We start from the raw sequence: 26364 nt of genomic DNA, 5'->3' as shown, positions 1-26364 counted from the left end.
AGTGCAAAAAGCGATATGTCTCTCTGGAATATTGGTGAAGATTTTAGAGAAGTTGGAGAGCTCATGCAGAAATGGATTGAGAGTTAAGTTGTACTTGCAAAGAACAGCATAGGTTTACTAAAGAGAGATTGTGTTTGAGATTTTCTCATATTTGATAATAATGTTACAGCTGAGTTGGATAAAGGGAATAGATATACTATGATCCTCTTGGACTTTGCTGAGACATTTCATGGAATATCTCATGAAGGGCTGTTGCAGAAACTGAAAATATGGGATTGGAATATACTATTAACTTGGATATGTGGGTGGGTGATTGACAGGTATCAGAAAGAGGTATACAGTAGTGTGAATCTGCCAGATTTAAGGTGAACAGTGGTGTACCACTGGGATGAGTCCTTGGACTGTTGTTCAGCTTATACATTAATGATATTGGGAAAAATCTGACAGGAGATGTTCATTTGTTTGCTGTGATGCAAAAATAGACAGGGCAATTATGGTTAATACTGATATCCAGCACTTACAGAATGATTTGAATAGGTTGGAAATGTGGACAAATGATAATGTCAATTCACTGTTGGTAAGTGTGAAGTTATGAACTTTGGTGTGATGAGATTTCCAACAACATATTATATTGGTGGAATTATGTATGAGAAACTTGATGAGCCAGCAGTCTTAGAGTTATGGTGGATATGAATTTAAAGTTCAAAGGTCACATTAAAAATTTGCAAATACAATCCAGTGGATAATTATAATTTAGAAATGAATGTTGACATAGAAGGATAAGAAAGTCATTTTGCCTCTTTACAAGGCCTTGATAAAACCACATCTGAACCTACTGAGCACAGATTTATTAGTCTCCTGGGTTCAGGAGGGATAAAGAAGCTGTTATAGGGGGATGCAAAGAAAAAGTAATGGAATGTAATATAAAAAATATAAGACTTATAGGTAAACTGACCATAGAGTTTTAATTTGTACTTATGTTTGCATGTAACGCGTGTTCGTGATACTTAGTAGAAAGTCACAATTCATACAGACATGTCACACAAACATGTTACCTTAGCTACCTAACAGGTACTAACATTTTTTGTATTCTTAAACTTTTTTGCATTTATCAATTTTTTGTACTGTGGCAAGCCTTGAAAAAGCTAGTCAGTTACTACCGAAACCGGTAGGCAGTATTGTACGAACATACATACAAATTAAAAATCTATGGTCAGTTTATAAGTCTTATATTTTTTAACATTTTACGACCAAAGGAATGTACTATTATCTAGATTGTGGAATGTAAATAATGAGGACAGATTGTGAGTATGTGTACTGTAGATATGTTATGCAGGAGCAAGTGGAGTGATATGATAGAAATCTCTAAACTTCTCTATAGGTGTTAGGTCGTCTGATGAAATTTTTCGATATATAGAAGGAGAGAGTGAATACAAAGCATCCATTGAAGTTAAGTTTGTGTGTAGTTAAGAAAGGGGTAAGAGCTGGATTTCTCTCTTTCTCTCTCTCTCACACACAGCAGTGAGTAAGTGGAACAGTTTGCCTGTCGAAGTGGTGAGTGCATCTACTGGGTATAAGTTCAAAAGATGGTATGAACTGCTGGTGTGAGTGATGTATGGCCTCTCGAAGAGTACATGAATTCCTGGTCTCAGATGATGATGATGATAATAAAAATAAATAATGTATGTGTATACATGTTTTTTTGTTTTGTTTTTTTTTCACAAAGTATATTTTAACAAGTTTTTTTTTTTTATATATTTATTTATATAGAGAGAGGCAAAATATAATGCTCTGGAAGAGCAGGTGAGTTTTTTTTTTTTTTTAATAAGTTATTTTGACAATTTACTTTGAGTATTTATCAAGTGAATTAGGAATTGTTAAGACCAAAATCAGTTTTCAAATACAGAATTTTACCTTGTTTAGATTTTGTATTTGTATGGTTTATTCACTAACTCAGTTTTTTTCATACAGAGGAAAACTTATCTTAAAAGTTATTTAGTTTCATAGGCATCTTCAGTACAGTATTACAGAATGTCAATCAAACAATAAGAGACAATTTTAAAAAGTGCCACCTTAGTCCAATGGTCTAATTGCTCCATCTTTTGTAATGGTTTTTCATGCAGTATTCTGTCAAATGTGTTGGCATGGTCCAGCAGTATCATAGTGTAGCCATTTCCCTTATATATTTTTGCTTGTCAATCTATGATAGGAAAAGGATAGCTGCTTTTGAGATGTGGTGCTACAGAAGGCTGTTGAGGATATCATATACTGAAAGGTATGCAAATGGATTGGTGCTAGAAAGGATCATTAGAACTTGAAGGCTTCATAAGAATGGTGACAGAAGAAAGTTAAAATATTTTGGACACATTGAAAGGATGGAAGGGGGACTTCTCAGAATAGTAATAGAAGGTAAAGTTTCTGGAGAAAGAGGAAGGGGTAGACTGTCAATAAGATGAATGGATGGTGTGTCTGAAGTGACTGATCTTCAAAGAGTTGAAGCCTCAAGAAAAAACATATGACAGGACCACATGGCATGGACTGGTGTGGCACGTCTCTGAGCATCTGAGTGACTATGGCATCTGCTGATTTCCAATGAACAGATGGAGGTGGATGTCACTCGATTATAACATGAGAGTAAAATGTAACATGTAAGTAAAAATGACATGGACTTGGTGAGAAGGTGGAATATACTACACATGGGGATTTTTAGTGATGAAATATAAGTTCTTTTTGGAAGTATTTAATGATAATTAGATTATTCTTTTTGCATTATTATATTTTTTAGTGTTTGTTTGATTGAGTGTATGGTGGTGTGCTTAATTTTGTAATTTTCAAAGGTTTAATATTTGTTTATTTGTATGCTGTTGTGCAATATGGTGCCAATACACAAAGCAGTGACAGGAAATTTTAACATGACAAACATGTGCCCTTTGAAGAACAAGAGATTAATGGAAGGAGAATGAAAGTGGAGAATGTGTTTTGTGAGTGAATGTGAGAAGGGTGAAAAGAGAGAAGGAAGCTAGCAGTGAGCTGAAAGACATAATTCATAGTAATGTGATTGGCATAGTTAATGTTACGAGCACATGACTGACTGTATGAATGATGTGGTGGAAAATGAAGAGAAAGAAGTAATGAATAAGATAGTGCACTTAAATGTAGTTCTCCACAGAATAAAATGTGAGATTGGGTGGTTGGAGAATAGCCTGGCAGATGGTATGACACAGAAGCAAAAGAAAGGGGTAAGAAAGCAGTAAAAGAATGAAAGCATGAGAATAACAAGTGATTTTGTATGGAAATTCATTGATTGATAATGGTACTTGAGGAGGGTGTGATGAAATTGTGTTTTCTTGGTGCTAAGATTAAAGACGCTAGTGATGCTGTAAGGATGCAGAGAGTGAAGGTGAAAGAAATTATTATTTTGACTGGTAGAAATGATTTACAAATGACAGAGAAGACATGAAAGAGAAGTTGCTATTACATGCAAAAAAGAGGAGTGAAAAAGGAAAACTTGAGCCTGTTGCCATGATATGATAGAGACAAGTCGAAACGGAGATCTATGATCGTGAATGAGTCATTATGCAGGTTGTGCAGGAGGAATAGTGTAGAGTAAGTTTGTAGGAAGGATTTTTATAAGGTATATAGCTTGCATTTGAATTGATTTGGTGTCAGGAATCTTGAGAAAGTGTTGTTCATTGAGAGTTTGGAAGTGCAGAGTGGAATCTAGAATGTTTGGGGGAGGTGCAGCTGGGTGGGTCCAACATCCTCAAGGTTTGTAAGAAGGATAGTGGTCATATGATGCTAAATGTAGCACCCCAGGTTCTAAACTTGAATGGGCTAAGCAACATAAAGTGTAATGAGGTTATGGGGTGAAGGAGGTATTGCAGCTTATGTATACTGATGGTAGAAGTATTTGAAATAAGGGAAGAAGGTATGGCATTGGTTAGCTCAACTTGGCCAAAAGTTATAGGCATTAGTGAGACTTGGTTGACTGAGGATGATATTTTCATGGAAATAGAATGCAAGAGATATGGTGTCTTCAGAGAGGACAGAAGGAACAGGATGGGGAGAGGAGGTTTTACTGATGATAGAAGAGGAATTAAAGCCAAAAAGTGCAAAAGTACATCAGAGGGATTCAGGTAGCAGTTCATTTAAGGCTATCTGTTGTGAGATGGAGGCAAACTGGAAAAAGGATGTATTGATAATTGGTTGCTACTATAATCCAGCATGGTATAAGTCAGAATGTGGATGACATGCATTGACAAATTAGCATTATATGAGTACAGGGTGAGTAATTATTATGGGGAATTTCAACTATAGGGATATAGAATGGGAGAAGGAATAGTCACAGGCAGGGAAGGAAATGGAATTCATACAGCTTATGAGAAATAATGAAACAACTTGATGGATGGGACATGAGGTTCAAGAGTGCTGGATCTGATCACAGCAATCAGAACTTAGCGCTAACCAATCTAGCTATGTTGCCTCCGTTTGGAGAAAGTTATCGTGTAGTCTTGACCTGGGTGATTGATAGACATGCAAAATTTTCTTTTAAAAGGGAGGTGTGGAATTGCAAAGAACGTGATTATGACAAGCTGAGGAGTCGGCTTTCAGCAGTGCCATGACATAAGAATGGAAGGGGAGAGGTGGAATGTGGTCAGAGGGGTGTTTGAAGAAAGCAACATCCATAGAGTCAGAAGAATAAATCAGGTAGGAGTTACATAGATGAATAGCATCATTAACCAAGAGTTGCAGAAAAAAGAAAAAAAATCATGGAAGGAATATAAAGACAGATGATCAGCATGCCCATAAGTGGTACAAGGCACAGGCAAGAATTAGTGACCTGTATGGTAAGGAAAGCCACGGCTGATTATGAGAGAAAGCTAACTGATGTGGCCAAAGTAAATCCTAAAGCCTTCTTTTGCTATGTGGCAAGTAAAAGAGGAATGACTATGGAGGGGTGACTTTGAAAAGTATGGATAGTGAGGAGGTAACAGAACCAAACAAAATAGTTGAATTACTGAGTGAGCATATTTCAGGGGTGCACCATCTGAGTGGTGATGTTGCAATGCAAAATATGACATCGACTTATGGGACAATAGAAGTTAGAAATTGAAGAAATAGAGGTCCTTAAAATACTGCAGAATCTCAATACAAGCACAGCCATGGGATTAGATAGCATATGGGCCCATGCACTATGAGAATGTGCAAAGGAATTAGCTCCTCTCACCAAGCTGTTTAATTTAAGCCTCAGTAGTGGGAAGGCGCCAGTGAAGTGCAAAGAGGGCAAAATAGTCCCACTGCATAAAGGAGGCTCTAAGACAGAAGTAGCAAATTAGTAAATTATAAGCCAGCATCTCTGGAGTGGTGGTGATTAAGGTATTGGAGGAATTGGTAATGGACAGATTTCAAGACTGGGTGATAGGAATATGATGCTCTGTAAGGGACAACATGGTTTTGTGAAGGATAGGTCTTGCCTTTATAGTTTGCTTAGTTTTTATAATAAAGGGAAAAACGAAGTTGGATAAGGGAGTAGCTACTCAGTGGTTGCTAGACTTGGCAAAGGCATTTGACAAGATTTCACATAGATTCCACAAAATCCTTTTGCATAAATTGGAGCATGTGCTATCCACTATACAGTATCATATTCCTATCCAATTATTGCTGGATTTTACCTTTAACCAACTATTCCAATATTTTAACCACCACTCCCAAAATATTAATTAGGCTGTAATTTGCTACTTCTGTTTTGGAACCACCTTTATGTAATGGATATGAATCTGATGATTTGGATTAGAAGGTGGCCGATGGACAGATATCAAAGAGTGGTTTGTTATTATTATCATTAACACACCTCCATGGAGCCAAGAGACTTGTTGTGGGAACCCACTCCCATGTGCACAGCTCATCATACCTCGACTTAAATGCATTCGCTGTCCTTGCACTCACCACACTCTCAGACAGTGCATTCCAATCACCTACCACTCTCCATGCAAAATATAGTTTAAGTATTTCACCTACAGAAGAGGCCAATCTCCTGGCCTCACACTTTGCTTTCAATGCATGCATAATTGGCAATGGCAAATGTCCCCCAACCAATCCAGATGCCCATCATACAATGCCCACTTTATCCTTTGCCAGAAAGAGATCAGCAAAATACTGTCCAAATTAGACACACAAAAGTCTCCTGGCCCTGATGGCATTCCTCCAATTGTCCTGAAGGTTTGCTCACCAGAACTGTCTTCTGTCCTATATCGCTTATATATACTGTCTTACTCCACTGGTATCTATCCCACAGCCTGGAAATTGGCATATATTCAACCCATTCCCAAGAAGAGCGACAAGTCACTACCGTCCAACTACCGCCCCATCTCACTCACCTCAGTCCTGTCTAAAGTAATGGGGGGAAAATATCAATTCCCAACTCCTACACTACCTCAAAGCTACCGGTCTAATAAATGACTGCCAGTATGGATTCCGTCGCTGCCGATCAACAAGAGATCTGCTCACATATGTCACCCATCTCTGGACAAATGCCATGGAGAAGTTTGGTGAAACTCAAGCGGTTGGACTTGATATCTCCAAGATGCTTAACCAGGTCTGACACAAGGGCTTACTAAGCAAACTGCCATCATTTGGTTTATCTCAAGACTTCTGTAGTTGGATTGCCAGCTTTCTGTCAGGACGCACACTATGTGTGGTGGTGGATGGCTCCTTATCCTCTCACCATTCAACTAATGCCGGGGTTCCTCAAGGTTCTGTCCTCTCACCATCCCTCTTCCTACTATATGTATCGATGACTTACTTCAGCTTACCTCCAACCCAATACACAGTTTTGCAGACGACAGCACATTGCACTCCTCCCCTTCTTTTGATAAACCTTACTCCAAACAACTCACCTCAACCTACAGAACAGCAACCACCACTGCCCTCAATTCAGACTTCCAAGCCATCCTCCAATTGGGTTCAAATAACCTAGTCAATTTCAATGCAAATAAAACCAAGTAATGTCTCGTTTCTTATAAGAAGGAACCATTTTCTCCCAGTATTATTTTTAACACCCAAATTTCCAGAAAATCTGAGATTTCTCTTCTTGGAATTACCCTGACATCAAGCCTCTCCTGGCATAAACACATAACAACCATTGCATCCTCAGCTTCTAAAAAACTAGGATAAAAGCTAGTTTTACACAGTGTTTAGCTTTCTTACATTTGTCTCTGTATTCTCTAAGAGCACAAACTGACTTATTTGCCAGGAGTTTTTGATATGCTTTCTTCTTTTCCTACACTGTCTCTTTTATTTCCTGTTCCACCATGATGCTCTGATTTTTCTATCCTTGCAGACAACTTCACCACATGCCTCTCTGGCTGAATCAATCAGGGTTTTCTTCAAGGTTTGCCACTGAATCTCCAAGGTTTCGTTCCTGTTCTGAAACTCTTTCATTTTTTCTTCGATAATCTTTGTGTATTTTAGTCTACAGTTCACATCTAAGAGCTGCTCAACTTTTATTCGCTTTAAAACTTTCTTACATGCAATTCTTTTCAATATGAAATTCAGTTTTATCCTGCTCAAGACCAAAATAGTGATCACTTCCAATTTCAAATCCTCTGTACACTCTGGTGTCATGCACCAGGGAGAAAACATCACTATCAACAATAACATAGTCAATGAGACTTTTCTTATTCCTTGTCTCTTCTCTTCATGTGAATTTATGCACATTTTCATGTTGGAAAATGGTGTTAGTAATAACTAGTCCATGTCCTGAGAAGAAATCCAAGAGGTATTTGCCATTATTATTAGCTTTGCTCTTTTATCCATTTTCCCAGAATATTTTTGATCCCCAACAAGGACCAACTTGTCCTTTTTCATTGTCTCAGTTGCTTTCTCTAGAGTCTCAAAAAATTCTTCCACTTCTACCTTAGTAGAGCCTTCTGTGAGACCACAGGCACAAATGAGTCTCATTGTCCAGTTTTCCATTCTGATATTTGCCCATATCACTCTACTTGAGGCTGCCTGCCATTCAAGAAGATTAGCCTTGTATTTAGTGTTGAATACTATGGCTACTCCTTCTTTTCCTTGATTTTTATTACCTGAATATAACATTTTGTATTTATTGCTCAGAAAGATCTCACCAGTTTTTGTCTTTATTGTTTCAGTCACCCTTCTTATGTTGATCTGGTACTTATCTAATTCCTCAGCTAGCTCCATTTCATTGCCATTCAGGCTTCTTATGTTGATAGTACCAATCTTGAACTCAGGTGATGTTGAGTTGGGGTGTGTTTCAGGATTTGTTCCAGTAACTGACTTTTCGCTGTTGCCCTGGTTCCCTGGCAAAAACACAAGGACCTTGTTTAACCCGGTGACATCCCAGCTGGCATGAAATTCTGTCATTGTACCATCATTTTATGTACGGTTTAAGCCAATAAGAATACGATTTGGTTGGTTAAATCCCAGATTGCCAGCCCATCCTCGTTTATTCGGTATCCAGGTAGATACCTAACAGAGTGCACCACAAGAATGTGAGGATTGGACATGCAGTCAGAAGCCCTGGTCAGTTCTCTGCATTCCGTTTAAGGCTATGTGGATGTCTTGTTTCATTTATACAGCTTTGATCCTTAAGCATCCTTGGTCTTACTGGTATGGTTCCATTATCTATGAAAAATTGCCATGAAAAAGCATGCTTGTGGAATTTTTAGTAAGTCAACAAGATTTCCATAAAGTGGTCTATTGTTGTTGATGAACATTTCCATTCTGTGAGAACCATGCCAAGAAGGGGAAGTCAAAGAATAATAAGAATAGAAAAAACAGTAAAAACAACTGATTTTTTGGAAAATATAATTTAATGCAGGAAAACCTCACTTAATGTGAATTCGATATGCATGATAATCAGTTAACACAATTGAGTGAAATGATACTATTTCCTGCTTTAAGTGAGTGATTAATCAGTTAACGCAATTTGTTTACATTATGCAAAAACTCTTTTGTCGCCAATCTGCAGCGAACGGAAAAGCTGGAAGTCATTAAGAGACATGAAAGTAGCGCTAGTAATACGGTTGTGCGATACTTGGGATACAGCAAGTCTACAGTTTGGACTCTATTAAATAAGAGCGAAGAATACAAAGAACAAGGAAAAGTTGCTACTGCTTCTTTAAGAAAGCAGATCACCTGAAATAGAAGCCATTTAATAATTGAGATGGAGCATCTTGTATCACTCTGGATTGAAAATTATAACCAAGAATAAAGAATACCTCTTAGTACAGGGAACATTCAGTCAAAAGTTCTCAATACTTTTACCTCATTAAAAGAGACCAAATTAGGATGGTTTGACTGTTTTAAAAATCGAACTGGACTACATAACTTAAGAATAACTGAGGGAATCTGCTAGTGATTATAAAGATTCTGCAGCCAAGTTTCCTGAAGAATTACAAAAGATAATTCAGGAAGGTGATTATAACAATCAGCAAATATTCAACGTTGACTAAATTGGTCTCTTTTGTAAGCCTATGCCAACAAAAACTTTCCTAGCTAAAACTGAAGTATTTCAACAAGGATGCAAAGTATCTAAAGATCGTCTTATGTTTTTATTAGGAGGCAATGCAGAAGGTGACTTTAAACTCAAGCCTGTGTTAGTTTATCATGTGCAAAATCCAAGATCTAACATTATTGAAGAAATCAGCACAACTGGAAAAGAAATTAATGAAGATGTGAGAAACTTGCTAGATTCCCATTCAGAACAGTTAAGCGAGAATGATCTCCAACTAGAAGAACAGCGTGCATATGAAGAAGAAGATAAGGAGTGCAAACAACAAGAGAATGTTAATACTAACTGGTAATTAATTTACGGAATTAACAACGCATATAAAATATATTAATTAAAGATAACTTTAATGAATCACTTCTATATTTTGGCAATGTCACATTGCCATCTTCAGGAACATAAAGATATGGTATGTGCACTAAGGAACTAACAAAGCAAATGAGGAAGAAAGTAAGAAACTAATTTTGTTCCTAAAGGTCCTAATGGTGCCCTCTTGCGGGCTAATTTGGTAGTCTTGGCAGTTGGGCTGAAGGTCTCATAATGAAAGTCTCCCAAATTTGGGGCAGTTTCATGCACCCAAATTTGTTGAGGTTAGGAACGTTTTTTAGAGCTGCTGAAGATTCTTTGAATAATCTTTCGTATTTAAACTTGCTGCGATGGATTATTTTTGTTTTCTTCCAACGAATTTTATGGTGGGTATTTAAGGCATGGTCTGCCAGGCCAGAGCGGCTGTACTGGTGAAACCGGATGTAGTCTTGGTGTTCTGAAATCCTGATATTTGTTGTTCTGCCTGTTTGGCCAAAGTAGGACAATTTGCAGCTGCAAGGGACCTGGTATACACCAGGTAGGTCTAGGGGAAGTGGTTGGTCTTTGGTAGAGCGGATAAGGGATGCCAACTTTTTATATGGTCTGTAACAGGAAGTAAGGTCATATTTTTTGAGGATATTAGTTATTTTTTCAGAGGTGCCTTGGATGTAGGGGATAGTGATAGACTTGGTGTAGTCTTTATTGTGGAGGGGGGAGGGGGGTTGTGGTTTACAGGTTTTAGTATTTTTTGGATTTTTTTGGGGTTATAGCCATTGGCTAAGAAAGTGTTGAGGATGTGGTTTAGTTCCATAGTCAGGGCCTTGTCATCTGAGCAGATTAATTTTGCCCTGTTATATAGTGTTTTTATCACCCCATATTGTTGTGAGGGGGAGTGGTGGGATTGCTGGTGAATTTATCTGTCAGTGTGGGTGGGTTTTCTGTAAACAGAGAAAACCAAAGTTCCATCAAGCTGGCGGGTGATTAAAGTGTCTAGGAAGGGGAGGGTGTTGTTTTCCTCTTTTTCTAAGGTGAACTGGACTCTGGGATATTGGTTGTTTAAGTGTGTTAGGAAGGAGTGGAGTGTGTCTGAGCCATGTGGCCAAATAGCAAACACATCATCCACATAACGAAGCCAAATAGTGGGTTTTTGTGGGGCGGAGTTTAAGGCTTTCTCTTCAAATGTCTCCATAAAGAAATTGGCCAAGGGTGGGGAAAGTGGTGAACCCATGGCTGTCCCCTCTATCTGTTTGTAGAATTTTCCTTGCCAAACGAAATAGCCTGAGTTCATTGTGAACTGAAATAGGGCTGAGATATTGGGAGGAAACTTGGCTTGGATGAGCTCAAGGGTTTCTTTGAGTGGGACATTAGTGAATAGGGAGGAGACGTCAAAACTGACCATTATGTCAGTGTGTTGGAGTGTGAGGTTTTCTATACTGGCTTTAAAGTGGGCTGAGTTTTTTGTGTGTGATGGTGTGTTGCCAGTGTAGTGTGTGAGCGTTTTGGCTAAATGTTTGGCTAATTTATATGTGGGGGAATCAATGCCATCCACTATGGGACGCAATGGCACATTTTGTTTATGTATTTTTGGGAGTCCATATAATCGGGGGGGTCTAGAGTTATAAGGTTTAAGTTTGTTGGTGACTTCCACAGGCCAAGAAGTGACTTTCTTAAGGAGTCTGTGGATAGTTCTAATCTGAGAGCTGGTCGGATTATATTCAATGGGGAGGTAAGTAGTACGGTCTCGTATTAAAGAATTTAGCTTACCTTTGTAGTCTTTTTGATTGAGTACCACAGTGGCGCTTCCCTTATCAGCTTTGGTGATTACTATTTTTTTGTTGTTTTTTAATTCTTGTAGGGCTGTATATTCGTTTTTGGATAAGTTGGATTTTGGAGGTTTGGCTTTAGTGAGAACACCGACTACATCCAGTCTCACGTTGTTGGCGATATGGTTAGGCAGGTTGCGAATTCCACGCTCTATTTGGATCATGATTTCTTCAGCAGGTATCCTTTTAGGAGCTAGGGCGAAATTGTGACCACGTGAAAGTGCGGTGAGTGCTTCAGGCTTTAAAACTGCCGACGAGAGGCTAACTACTGTGTTAAGTGGTGGCTGGGGTACAGAAGTAGAAGTCTTTGTCAGGTTTTCGTATTTTTTCACCTGCCGACTACGTATTTTTTCGAATTCCTTTCTTGCCGATGTGCATGAGATGTCATGAAGTATAGACCATAGATCAAGGCCTAGTGTGTTAGAAAGCTCTTCCTCTAGCGCCCGTAAGGTTTTGTTTTTGTCGGCAAGGAGAACGTGCGTCGCGGTAATTTGTTCTCTTAACAGGGCGAAGCTAGTGCGGTTATAAATGCGTAGAGCTTTCTCGGAAGTAAAACGGTGCTTCAATTTGACACAGTTGGCGATCACTTTGTTATCTCGGCAGCGTTTTAGGAACGTCAGACGATTTATTTGCCTCGATATCTTCAACCTCAATTTGCCGTATTGACGGGCCTTTCGTGCGATTGCATCTCCGTGGATGATTATGATTCTAGTAGTAAGACTTATACGTTGGTTAGACATAACTGGTAATTTACGGAATTAACAACGCATATAAAGTATATTAATTAAAGATAACTTTAATGAATCACTTCTATATTTCGGCAATGTCACATTGCCATCTTCAGGAACATAAAGATATGGTATGTGCACTAAGGAACTAACAAAGCAAATGAGGAAGAAAGTAAGAAACTAATTTTGTTCCTAAAGTCCTAATGGTGCCCTCTTGCAGGCTAATTTGGTAGTCTTGGCAGTTGGGCTGAAGTTCTCATAATGAAAGTCTCCCAAATTTGGGGCAGTTTCATGCACCCAAATTTGTTGAGGTTAGGAACGTTTTTTAGAGCTGCTGAAGATTCTTTGAATAATCTTTCGTATTTAAACTTGCTGCGATGGATTATTTTTGTTTTCTTCCAACGAATTTTATGGTGGGTATCTAAGGCATGGTCTGCCAGCCCAGAGCGGCTGTACTGGTGAAACCGGATGTAGTCTTGGTGTTCTGAAATCCTGATATTTGTTGTTCTGCCTGTTTGGCCAAAGTAGGACAATTTCCCCTTCCTAGACACTTTAATCACCCGCCAGCTTGATGGATCTTTGGTTTTCTCTGTTTACAGAAAACCCACCCACACTGGCAGATACATTCACCAGCAATCCCACACTCCCCCTCACAACAATATGGGGTGATAAAAACACTATATAACAGGGCAAAATTAATCTGCTCAGATGACAAGGCCCGGACTATGGAACTAAACCACATCCTCAACACTCTCTTAGCCAATGGCTATAACCCCAAAAAAATCCAAAAAATACTAAAACCTGTAAACCACAACCCCCCTCCCCCCCTCCACAATAAAGACTACACCAAGTCTATCACTATCCCCTACATCGAAGGCACCTCTGAAAAAATAACTAATATCCTCAAAAAATATGACCTTACTTCCTGTTACAGACCATATAAAAATTTGCATCCCTTATCCGCTCTACCAAAGACCAACCACTTCCCCTAGACCTACCTGGTGTATACCAGGTCCCTTGCAGCTGCAAATTGTCCTACTTTGGCCAAACAGGCAGAACAACAAATATCAGGATTTCAGAACACCAAGACTACATCCGGTTTCACCAGTACAGCCACTCTGGGCTGGCAGACCATGCCTTAGATACCCACCATAAAATTCGTTAGAAGAAAACAAAAATAATCCATCGCAGCAAGTTTAAATACGAAAGATTATTCAAAGAATCTTCAGCAGCTCTAAAAAACGTTCCTAACCTCAACAAATTTGGGTGCATGAAACTGCCCCAAATTTGGGAGACTTTCATTATGAGAACTTCAGCCCAACTGCCAAGACTACCAAATTAGCCCGCAAGAGGGCCATTAGGACTTTAGGAACAAAATTAGTTTCTTACTTTCTTCCTCATTTGCTTTGTTAGTTCCTTAGTGCACATACCATATCTTTATGTTCCTGAAGATGGCAATGTGACACTGCCGAAATATAGAAGTGATTCATTAAGGTTATCTTTAATTAATATACTTTATATGCGTTGTTAATTCCGTAAATTAATTACCAGTTATGTCTAACCAACGTATAAGTCTTACTACTAGAATGTTAATACTAAGAAGCTAACTGCAAAAGAAGTTGTGCTAGTTTTCAATCACATTGAGTATGCTAAGGAAATTTTGTTTCATGCTGATCTTGATATGCAATAAAGCTTCAAAGTCTGCCAAAATCTTGATAAAGCTATTGCAAATTGCATAACAAGATGAAAAAAAGTCAAGCACAATTCAAACATCTTTACTTAATTTTTTTGTAAAAAAAAAAGTAACTCAATCAAATGTTTAGACATTAAATAAAAATTAAGCAATTCATTTTTATTAACTTTGATGACTTTATCTTCATATATAGCGTATACTGTAATTTTTTTTCCATATTTACACTAACTGATGCATGAATTATAATTATTCCTATTGTTTATTGCATTCACTTAATGCAATTTCGTGTAGCGTGCATTAATTGATAGATTAATTAATTGCATTAAGCGAGGTTTTCCTGAAGATTAATTTTTGTTACTAGAATTATTTTTATTATTGCCAGCCTAGCTGCCCTAGTGGTTACCGTATCTGCTTTCCAGCCAAAAGGCTGTGGGTTCGAATCCTCCTGTCAACTTTGATGTTTGTGATTGTCTGTGAAAATAGTAGTGGTGGTGGTGGGTGGTAGATGGCGTTGGTATAGTTCCAGTTCATTGTAGTTGGTGGATTTAGTTGTACAGACCGAGAGTTGTAGAGTAAGCCCTCCCCTCCATGAGTCTTTGGAATCCCTGGAGGTGTCACATAATAATAATAATAATGATTATTATTATTATTATGCGACACCTCCAGGGAGTCCAAAAACTCATTGAGGGAGGGCACCTACTTACAGCCCTCTCTGTCTCCACCACTCATTCCACCAACTGCAACTATACCAAAGCCATCTACCGCCCATGACCACCATTAGCATTTCCACAGACAATCCCAAACATCCATGGCGACGGCAGGATTCGAACCCACAGCCTTTTGGCTGGAGAGTGGATATGCTAGCCACTTGGCCAGCCAGGCCGGCATATGAATGGTCCTTTATATTTCATGTATTCTTCTGTGTTTCCTTAAAGTTTAAAAAAAAAAAAGATTTTGTTTAGAAAGTTACTTTTTATTAATAAAAATTATTCTCTTTTACCCAGTCTTCAGCTACTTGTGGTGGGCAAGCTTATTTGTTGAACCCTGATCATGTCTGATTAATTAGTTTTATTTAAATCGAACAGGATTTTTTTTATTATTATTTATATATATGATTTAAAACCTCTCAAGAGAGGTGCTGCTCAAATAATTTGCATTCTTTCCCATGTATGGCAATATTTACCGTTTTTTTATTGCGTATGATGATATAACGACCAGAGGCCCCTTTTACGGGGAAATGCGGCACCATCTCAATCCCCCTTCCCCCCCAAAAAAAAAAAAATTATTTGGGCTTGGGATCAGCATAGCTGAGATCTTTTTATATCTTCTAAATTATAATTTATTTATTTAAATTAAGTGTACTTGCTTTTAAAATGAAAATTCGTACAATTCAACCTGAACTTTATGAATTAAATGCTCAAAATACTTGTGTGTTTTTTTTTCCAAAAATAAAAAATAAAAGATGAAGGAAAGGATGAGACATAAAGGAACTCCAATTGTTCTAGAGCCGATGGATTTTGAGGAAGAAGAGGATATAGCTGAAAGTTTTCCAGGTTTGATTAATTTTTTAAGTGTATAAAAATACTTTGTCTTAATCTAATTAACTTACTAAAATACTATATACCAAAAATTTGAGTAAAATATACAACTTCTATTTCTAAAAAATCTCATCATTAAAATTGTTAATCCCTTATAATTTTAAGGTGTTGAGATTAAAAGAGAGGATTACCGTTATTATTACACTGAGCAACAAATTGAAAGTTTTTATTTTGCCTTGATGTAAAATTAACTGAGTCGGATTATTTTCATCTTGCTGAATATGACTTAAAATTGTCCTGTCATCCTCTAATGTTTCTTGATTTATGTCTCAACATACTAATTGTGCTTCATGTCTATAGCATATATATGTGTGTGTGTATGCATGCAAAGTTTCTTAAAAGTTAAAAAGTCTTCCTTGGAACTTTATACTTATAGCTGGTATTGCTAGTTTCTTTAAGAATCTGCAAGCATAATTGAGTTACAACTTCTGAGTACTGCATATTTAATACTAGAAATGTATTAGTGGAATTGATCATCACTGACAGCACTAAGTGAAAAAAAATCTAAATGTGAATGCAAAACATGAATCTTTAGTGACATACTGTTGCTTTTGTTAAATTGTGAATGAAGATATTTTGTATGTTTTAATACTTCATTCACATTTAACATAATCCACCATGTTATAAGCAAGACTTGTAAATATTATTTGTTGTTAGTCTCTTGCTTGTAATATATTATTCATATAAATGCTTAGAGTTTTGTTTGTTATTAATTAATTATTTAATCTTAGAATATGTATTAATAATGAAAAGACTCTATATAAATATGTCATTCATTTTATTTAGCTTATTCTGTAAAATTTATTATGAGAAACTGTGTGTAAGTAAATTTAAATGTATATTATGTGAATTGTAATATATCTTTTTTATTTTGTTTCTGTATGTAAGAGTGATTTTATGTAATTCTTCTGATTGAGATTTGATTGGCTGTTGTCAAGGAAACCGAGTTAATTTTAGATACCGTGTGCGTGGAGCGTGAGCTGCGGTATTCGAAGGGAGGAGTTGATGTGAGCTGAACTGGCTAGAACCGGATTTTGGCGGGAAGAATGAACGTATTTAATTGGAAAACGAAAGTAAGGAGAGGAGAAGCATTCGGAACAGCAAGGAGTAAAGTAACGAGTGGCAGTAAGGGGATTTGGAAATGCGTAAATAGATTAAGAAGGAACTGAGAAATTAATAGACAATTCCTGGACTGGAGCAGAGCAAAGTGGTACAACACTGGGCATCTCCTTGCAAAGGTGGAGCAAGCCACCAACACTCCTATCTCAGTATCTCCCATAATACAAAACACATCTCCTTGTGGATATGTATAATGTTATGCATTAAGGGAAGGACCACTACCCAGACTAGTTTCGACCTTTATTGAGGTCTCTTCAGTGGGAGCCAGGCCCAAGTGGAGATACCAGGCAGAGGCATTAGCAAGGTCAACTCCTCCTATAGGAGTTGCCAAACGGTGTGCCACCTTTTTATTAGATTACTCTGGCTTTAGAGAAAGATGTTGAAAGTTTATTTTTCACTTGGTAAGACTATAATAAATTTAGTTTAATCCTTTATCCAAGTGTGTGCGAACATAGTTTGCGCCTGAAAATATCTTCAGGATTGAGGTAAAGTGGTACAACACTGGGCAACTCCTTGCAAAGGTGGAACAAGCTACCAACACTCCTATCTCAGTATCTCCCACAATGCAAAACACATCTCCTTGCGGATATGTATAATGTTATGCATTAAAGGAAGGGCCACTACCCAGACTAGTTTTGACCTTTATTGAGGTCTCTTCAGTGGGAGCTTGCTCCACCTTTGCAAGGAGTTGCTCGGTGTTGTACCACTTTACCCCAGTCCTGAAGATACTTTCAGGTGCAAACTATGTTTGCACACACTTGGATAAAGAATTAAACTAAATTTATTATAGTCTTACCAAGTGAAAAATAAACTTTCAACATCTTTCTCTAAATCCAGAGTAATCTAATAAAAAGGTGGCACACCGTTTGGCAGTTCCTATAGGAGGAGATGACCTTGCTAATGCCTCTGCCTGGTATCTCCACTTGGGCCTGGCTCCCACTGAAGAGACCTCAATAAAGGTCGAAACTAGTCTGGGTAGTGGCCCATCCCTTAATGCATAACATTATATACATATCCGCAAGGAGATGTGTTTTGCATTATGGGAGATACTGAGATAGGAGTGTTGGTATCTTGCTCCACCTTTGCAAGGAGTTGCCCAGTGTTGTACCACTTTACCCCAGTCCTGAAGATACTTTCAGGTGCAAACTATGTTTACACACACTTGGATAAAGGATTAATCTAAATTTATTATAAAAAACGAGTGCGTCAAGACTTGTGAAGCTCTATGTTTAATATTTCAGTTATTATAGTGAAGATTTCTTTTGAATAGTGTTACTTCAAAGTGATAGTTAACTACAGTTTTAAGTGTGCCTATAGCGAATCCAATGTGTGAAAGATGTAACCCAGTAAGAGCAGTCCATTTTTTTATATTTCAGCGTGAAGAAATAAGAGTTAGCTCCGCCTGATATATCTTAACATTAATTGTGGCGTTCTACTAAAAAATAGCCGAAGTATGGAGCTAAAAAGTGTTTCCCCCTTGAAGTGATAACTGCCTCATAATTGAATTAAGTGTTTGTTGACTAAAAGAGAATTCTACTTTAAGAATATTTACTGTAAGATTCTGTAACATTGAACTGTGTGAACCATTTTTAATTATTCGGAAGAATGTAGAATTGACAGCTGGATATCTGATGCCTAATGTTTTATTTTTGTTATGAATATTTGAACTAAGTTGATTTGCATTATCTTGTTTTCAAAGTTATACTTAATGTACATGTTATGTAATCCTGCATTAAATGTTTTGTTTTATTGATTTCAATTTGGTGTTTGCCTGATTCTCTTTCATTGCACCGCTCATAAAATTTATCGGACCTTGTGGAAGCCTTAAATGATAATATTAACCTCGGCCTGTAGAAAAGTGAGATTGCAAAAGTTAGTTGATGATTGATTCCACTATATTATATAGACTAATCTGAATATAGGATGGTGCAGGATAATATAAATTTCTCTATATTTGGATCAGTAATCAACCAACAATAATAATTTAAAAAAAAAAAAAAAAAAAAACGGAGAATTTAAATAAGAATAACTTTCCAACAAGATGGTGGATTCAAATCCAGGATGTACGATCCAACATTTCATATCCTTTGGTATGTATCTCCATAATTGTCAAAGCTTTTACTACCCCCACACACACACACACAAACACACACGAAAAGCAATTGGACAGTAAACATCTGAACACTTTCATGATGCTCTTCCTATATCATTTAGGATAACATTGAAAGATGAGCTCTTCATTAGTGTATACATTTGTATGTCAATAAAAATTCCTTCTTGCATTTTTGCATCACTCATTCTTGGTAATTTATTCTTTAAATACTGGCATCCATTGCCATTCTTATTTAAAGCCTTAACAAAATTTTCATTGAACCAGGTTTAGTCTGGAGTGGTATCATGATAAAAAAATTTTTTCAGGCTTTACACTTTTCTTCCCTGGCATTGAACTCTGTTGAATTGATTTCAACAGAGTTTTCACATACCAATGTAATGTCCATTAAAATTTTTTTCATTTCGAGGTTCACCACATGTTTCTCCAATATTCATTGTAGTTAAAGTATTTAAGAAGCAAAGCTATATTATGATTGGATTCCGTGATGTAAACCTTTGATGCATCTATACAAACAGCATTCATTGGGATCATGTTTTCTCACCCTGTTTCCATTAATTCCTTCACGCTGATAAACATAATGTCAACAAAATAATAATAAATTTTTGTTGATGCTTGCAAAATGAGGTTATCTTCATACCCTTTTCAAAAGTTTGCTGTTGGCTGCCAGATCTTAAGATTTCAGCACGTTTGTGTAAGATTCAGCCTTCTCACAGAATTATTCATTTCTTCTTTGATAATCAGCTTAGGTGTTTGCGTAAAGTACAACTCATACACTGTTTAATGACGAAAGCGAAAGCTTGTTTTGCAGATATTAATGTCACTTTACTACACATGTAGCAAAATGAGTCTGCACTGTTCATACACTTCTGAAATGCTGTGCAACATCAGATGGTGATCAGAATCGCATTTTTCTTTTATGCAACAACAGATGAGCAGCTACACAAAAATGCATTTCAGAAAGTCACTTTAAACAAGCACACTGGTTAAGGGAAAACAATTGCAAAATCACCTAGTTCCAAACCTAAACATGGCATATCCCTGTCATATAATGTGATGACCTAATGGGAATGGAATGATGGAACAGCATATTTAGTTTGCAGTTTGGATTTAGCTGACAAAATTTTATTTTGTTTTCGTAGAAACTTATGTTCTATCCTTTTTTGTACTTTGGCATTCATCATATGCAATTATGATAAAATCACCTTAGGTGAGTTCAACATAATATTGCGGAGTATATTACAATATGTCCCCACAATACATATTCTACTACAGTGAAAGAATGCTATCTCTGCTAGATAATGAGAGATATGCTACATATCCCATAAGAAATCGGATAAATAAACTACGAATCAGCCATCGACATCTCAGTGTGCAGAATTAATATTTACTACAAGTATCATCATCATCAAATTCCTGACATATATCTTTAAGGGCTGTAGAGGATATGATAGTACTACATGAAAAATTTACATCATTACTAACTTCCTATCTACAATTTTCCTCCAAATCAATCTGTTACCTGTCAAGACAGACTCCAACATTGTCAGATCTTATATTTCTGTCTTCTAAGGCATTTTTTACCATATCAGTCTGCCTATATCTTGGTCTTCCTCTGGGTCTTTTTCCCTGCCAACCAGGCAGAGAACTTGTTTTGCTAATCTTCCCTCTCTCATTCTGTTCAGGTGACCATACCACCTGAGATTAGCTCTGCTAACACATTCCTGGATGCTAAATGACAAGTTCTTTCCTAATATCCTCATTTTTAATATGATATTGCCACTGATGCCATCTGTTCATGCCCCTAATCTTTCTCAGGACTCTAATATCTGCAGTCTCCAGTCTTTGGTCAAATGCTTTGTGTTTTGACTAATTTGTCTCTTATTCTGGATAAATTTATTCAGTTGACTTCCTACCATACCAGCTTTGTTGACTCTGTGATCTATTTCCATATTTAATTTACCATCTTCACTAAAAATCGTGCCTAAGCAGCTGAAATGTTTTACTTCTATAGGTTCTCCATTCACAATGCATTTGATATTTTCATTGTCTTTGTCTTGTTATTGCTGCTTCATACCAAATCTACTATGACAGTTATTCAATTTAGTTAAGGAATTTTGCAGACTTGTAGTGGATTTATGTAGAGGTATAACATCATCTGCATAAAGCAAAGGATTGACATTAACATCTCCAATTTTGATATCAGTTTCAATACCACTCTCCTCCATAATGTGATCCATATAGATAATGAATAACAGAGGAGATAATGTACATCCTTGTCTGACACCAGATTTAACATTAAGCCATCTTCCTGTACTTCCTTCAATTCTAACTGCTGACTTACAACTCAAATAAAGACTAAGTATTGCTTGATATAATGCCCCACTGACACCATACAACTGTAGTATTTTGAATAGTCTCTCTTGGCACCTTGTCATATGCTTTTTCCAGATCTACAAAACAGATCTTTATATTCCCATGACTTCTCAACTATTTGTTATAAAGTGAAAATCTGATCTTGACAGCATCTGTGGCCTGAATCCAGTGTGTTCTTCACCAAGCTTCTCTTTCACAATCCTTCTCAACCGTTTCTCAGGTATACTGGCATAAATCTTACCAGGAAAACCCAGTAGAGAAATACTTCTGTAATTCTCACATTCAGTTTTATTTCCCTTTTTATATATATTGGTACTAGGAGAGCTCTACTCCAATCATCTGGAATTTGACCCTCTGTCCAGGCCTTCTGCACAATACAGTGCAGCCACTGTAAGACTTTAATTCCTTCATACTTAAGCATTTCTGGTTGAATATCATCTACTCCAGCTACCTTTCCACATTTCAGACTTTTGATGGCTTTTTCTACTTCAAGTATGGATATGTATTCCTCATTGCATGCCTGGTCAGTGTTTTTTACCACTGTGCTCTCACTGATTGTTTCATTTAGCAATTTTTCAAAGTAATTACTCTATACTTAAAGGATATCTTTTTTTTTCCAGTTTTCATGTCATTTTTATCATCTCTAATTTCTTTCATAGCACTCTTTCCTCCATTTCTGAGCTTCTTCAACAACCTCCAGAATATCTTGCCACCTTCTTGATATTTATTTTCTATGTTCTTATCCAAGTCTTCCCATGACTTTTGTTTAGCTAGTTTTACACAGTATTTAGCTTTCTTACATTTGTCTCTTTATTCTCTAAGAGCACAAGCTGACTTATTTGCCAGGAACTTTTAATATGCTTTTTTCTTTTCCTTCACTGCTTCTTTAACTTCCTGTGTCCACCATGGAGTTCTGATTTTTCCATCCTTGCAGACAACCTCGCCAAATGTTGCTCTGGCTGAATCAATCAATGTTTTCTTTAGGGCTTGCCACTAAAGGTTTAGTTCCTGTTCACAAACTCTTTTACCTTTTCTTGAATAATGTTTTTGTATTTTAGTCTACAAGTATTAAAGAGATATTGAGAAGATGGTCAACCAAATTCTATTTTGTTTTGGCATGAACCTTTGTACTATAATGAAACATAAATCACAAATCATGTTAGCCATTCCACCTCACAGTTGAATAAGACCCTGTCAGAGACAAAGAGTAATAAATCAGATAATGGAAAACAACTTCAACAAAATCAACACTTTAAAATACAAAGCATAAAAACCTGGAGCTAGCTCCAGTTTTTTTAAGCTATGTCTTTATGATTGTCACTCCTGTAGCAGTCAGTCGACATAGTAATGATTACCTTTGAGAACAAAGTCAATATATGAGGGATCTTTGTAAATAATAACTGGAACAGTGTATTCAGGCATTAAGGATCAGTAAAAGGAAAGTGTAGCTTTAGCATATTAAACACATTCATTTGATTATATGAGTATTTTATTAATGATAATTTGCTGTAGTCATTGAAGCTAGATATTTTTCTGTGATATTTCATCCTCTGGCATTGCAAATGTCATAAGTAGGATGACCTCCAGATTTCTAATCCTTCTTTCCTTGGTCTAATTATTGCTTCAGCTTATCTGACCCTAATGTCTATTGAATGAGTCACAGAAATTATCCTCACTTTCATGAAGGCCTTCATCTCCCATTCTACACAAAATACTTGCACGTTTCCAAGCTCTGGCTCAACTAAAGTATACCAATCAAAGCGTTCAAAGAAAAAAAAATTCACCTTACTGCAGGTGGCTCACATCAAGAACCCCAGCTTCATATTCTGCCTATACTAAATCATTCAATATATACAAAATGGTCATCAGCAGATCTAAATCTGATTCATAAAACACCAAACAGCAGAAAACTTGTCTCCTGTTCTAATGGAAGCTGTGCCTTGTTAAGGCTGTTGGACACAACTTCTGCTTGCCTGCACTTCCACCTCTCATCAGGTAGAAGTGCAGGCAAGCTGAGTACCATGTGCCCCCCCCCCCTTTAATCTTTCGACAAAAAAAAATCAGAAAAAAATTACCTAGCAACTTGGACACTGAAAAGTCTTCTGGTCCTGATATCATCTCTACAATCTGTTGTAGCATATACTTATCCCTGTGGAAGCAATCACATATCCAGCCTATTCAAAAAAATAGGGAGATAGAAGTCTGCTGTCAAATTACTGACCAATTACCATCACCGCAATCCTCTCCAAATAATGGAGAAAGTCATCAATAACCAATGCAGTCCAATAGGATTAGACTTCACAAACATCTGCACTATCTAAAGTTTCACCAGTATAAATTCTGCCATTCAAGATCCACAGCTAACCTCTTAGCTTACCTCATCCACCACTGAACACGTGCTATAGAAAGATTTGGAGAAACTTGTGCTGTTACTTTTGACGTATCCAGAGATTTTGACCATGTCTGGTATTGAGGCCTGCTAAACAAATTATCATTCTTTGGTCTACATGCCACCCTCTGTGATTGGGTTGCTAGCTTCCTCTCTTGTCATTCACTGCATGTCATGGATGGCTTCCTCATCAGTGCAGGAGCACCTCGGGACTCTGTTCTATTACCTACTCTCTTTTTCCAATACATAAATGACTTACTCTCAATCCCACTAATCCTATCCATAGCTTTTCTGCTTGTTGCACTCTTCATTCATCCTACTCATTTGAGAAACCTATAGTACGCAGAATCTCAAAAATTAAGATCATCTGCAACCAATTCCTTAAACATTGATCTACGTACTATTCTTCAATGGGACAAGGAAAGTATGGTCACCTTCAGTATCACCAAAATTTAGTCTTGCCTTTTCTCTTACAAAAGAGACAGCTTTACCTTACACTTTCTCCATTCTCTCCTGCATAAGCGCATCACATCAAGTTTCCTCAGCATCCAAAAAACTAGGCATTCTCTTTCATTCAAGATGCTTTTCTACACTCAACCAACTTCTAACTATAAAAAATTCCAAATCTGCCCATCTTTATAATACTACTCACATGTTTGGGGTGGTGTACCTGAAACTTCACTAAAAATTCTCAACGCTGTCCAGGGGAGAGCATTTCAGCTCTTAGATGATCCTCTCTTACAGATTCAGTTCAACCTCTATCTCACAGATGCAGTGTTTTTTCTCTGTGTCTGTAGAACAGACACAGAGAAAAACTGTAACTGTTCTACAGTTGCAGCTGCCCAGCACCTCTTTGCTTTGCAACTGCAAATACACTGAATCTGCTTCTCTTTTTCTTCTTTTATTCCATCTATCTACCTTCATCTAGAGGGCTGTTCTAAACTACAACCTGCATCTCTTCAAAAAAAAGTGTCAATAAACTTCTGAATCCACCTGCACTCCACATGTTCTTGTAGTTGCTTTCACCTCTAATATATGAGATCAATATAAAATAATAATAATAATGGAAACTTGATCATGTAGTACTGTCATAGTATTCTGTATGCCCCTTGGGGGTGCATATCAAGAAATTGATGATGACGATTTAAAAAAAAAAACAGCTTAAGAGGTGAAAGCAAGGTAAATTAATAGAAATAAGGACTGATTTATATTATCTCCTATTTCTATTTTTGATTACGAATTTATCTGTAAATAAGATAACCATTATGTCTTTACTAATTTCATGATAGCAGTCATACAACAATGGAAAAGCCTCTTTCACCCACTAGCTACTTTTACTTTTTTATGGAATTATTATTATTTATTATGCTTCAAACAGTGTCTCATCATTAATATTTCTCAAAAACCTGTGTTTTGTTATGGTCATGTCGAAGACATCTTCTCAGTTTGAATTTTTCTTCTGATCTGGAAACTGTCATACCCAAAAGAAATGCAGTTAATATGGGTATATAGTTCATTACAGAAAAAGAAGAAGAAAATAATTATCCCTTTGCATCTGTTGATTCTTTATCAACCAAATGGCATTCTTCACTTCTCAGTGTTTCAGAAGAAAACTCATACATGGTACTGTCATGTCCACGCAAAATCACACCTTCATCATAATCAAAAAATTGGGACTATGAAGACTAATCCATCATTAAATTCTTTCTTTATGTTCTACGGATGACTTATTATATCAATAATTGCATTTATCAAATCAGTCTTCTTAACTTGGTTCCAGTGCAGCTTTTATTAACAAAGTGTTCAATAGGTATAAGATTCCCACTCTATAGGATATCTGAACAAATTACTCATATTTACTTTGCTATGTTAAAAGAATATCTGAATGTGCTGTGAGAATTTTAAAGCCTCAGTATTTATGTGACAGTTGGTCCTGTCAGAAAAATTTCCACCTTTCTTCACCAAAAGTTTCCTAACACTTAATTTTCCAGGTGGCTACTAGATTTCATGCTCATATGACCTAATTTTGGACAATCTGGAAAATTGGCCTTTGTTCATCATAAGGAACATAAATCAGGTATCATTAACCTGAACAATCTGGCTTTGCTGCGTATTATTATTACGGGCGACTCCAGGGAGTCCTTAGACTCATCGAGGGAGGCCCTAAACATCATGTCCACACAACTATACGACATTCTCACAGTATCTATCATACCTTGCCTTGAACCTCACCGTCATAGCACCCACAACAGACTCTGGCAGCTTATTCCACTCATTTACAACTCTAAAAGTAAAGAACCCAGCTCTAACACCCTTGCTAACCACACTCTTGCCCAGCTTCCATAGGTGTCCCCTAGTTCTCCCACCACCAGTCCTGATCTCAAAAATATCCTCTGAATTAATCCTATAGAAACCCTTTAGCAATTTGAATGTCTCAATCATATCTCCCCTTTCCCGCCTATCAACTAATTTCTGCAACCCACAAATCTTCAACCTATTCTCCTAAGGTTCATTCCATAGACCTGCTATCATCTTAGTCACTCGCCTCTGGATCCTCTCCACCTCCTTCCCATCAAGAAGAAACCTAGGTGACCAAATCTGGGCACAGTAGTAGTAGAGATGAGGTCTTATCAAGGCTCGGTACAGAGGTACAATAACTTGCTTGTCTCTGCTCGTCTAAGTATTTT

General features: G+C 37.1%; 1 protein-coding gene across 2 annotated transcripts in view; it reads left to right on the top strand.

Annotated features, from left to right (window-relative positions):
• Positions 1-26364, top strand: part of LOC150105445 (sentrin-specific protease 1-like) — a 273449-nt gene that overhangs the window by 175113 nt on the left and 71972 nt on the right. For both annotated transcript variants that reach the window (XM_090394820.1, XM_090394821.1), the window contains 2 exons: positions 1771-1803; positions 15548-15638. In XM_090394820.1, the coding sequence (XP_090250946.1) occupies positions 1771-1803; positions 15548-15638 (124 nt within the window). The remainder of the gene's footprint in view (positions 1-1770; positions 1804-15547; positions 15639-26364) is intronic.

Source organism: Typopeltis vanoorti, chromosome 6, assembly GCF_054136105.1.
Source record: "Typopeltis vanoorti isolate ZY-2024b chromosome 6, IOZ_Tvanoo_1.0, whole genome shotgun sequence".
Lineage (NCBI taxonomy): Eukaryota > Metazoa > Arthropoda > Arachnida > Uropygi > Thelyphonidae > Typopeltis > Typopeltis vanoorti.
This window is presented reverse-complemented; position numbering and strand designations above follow the sequence as displayed.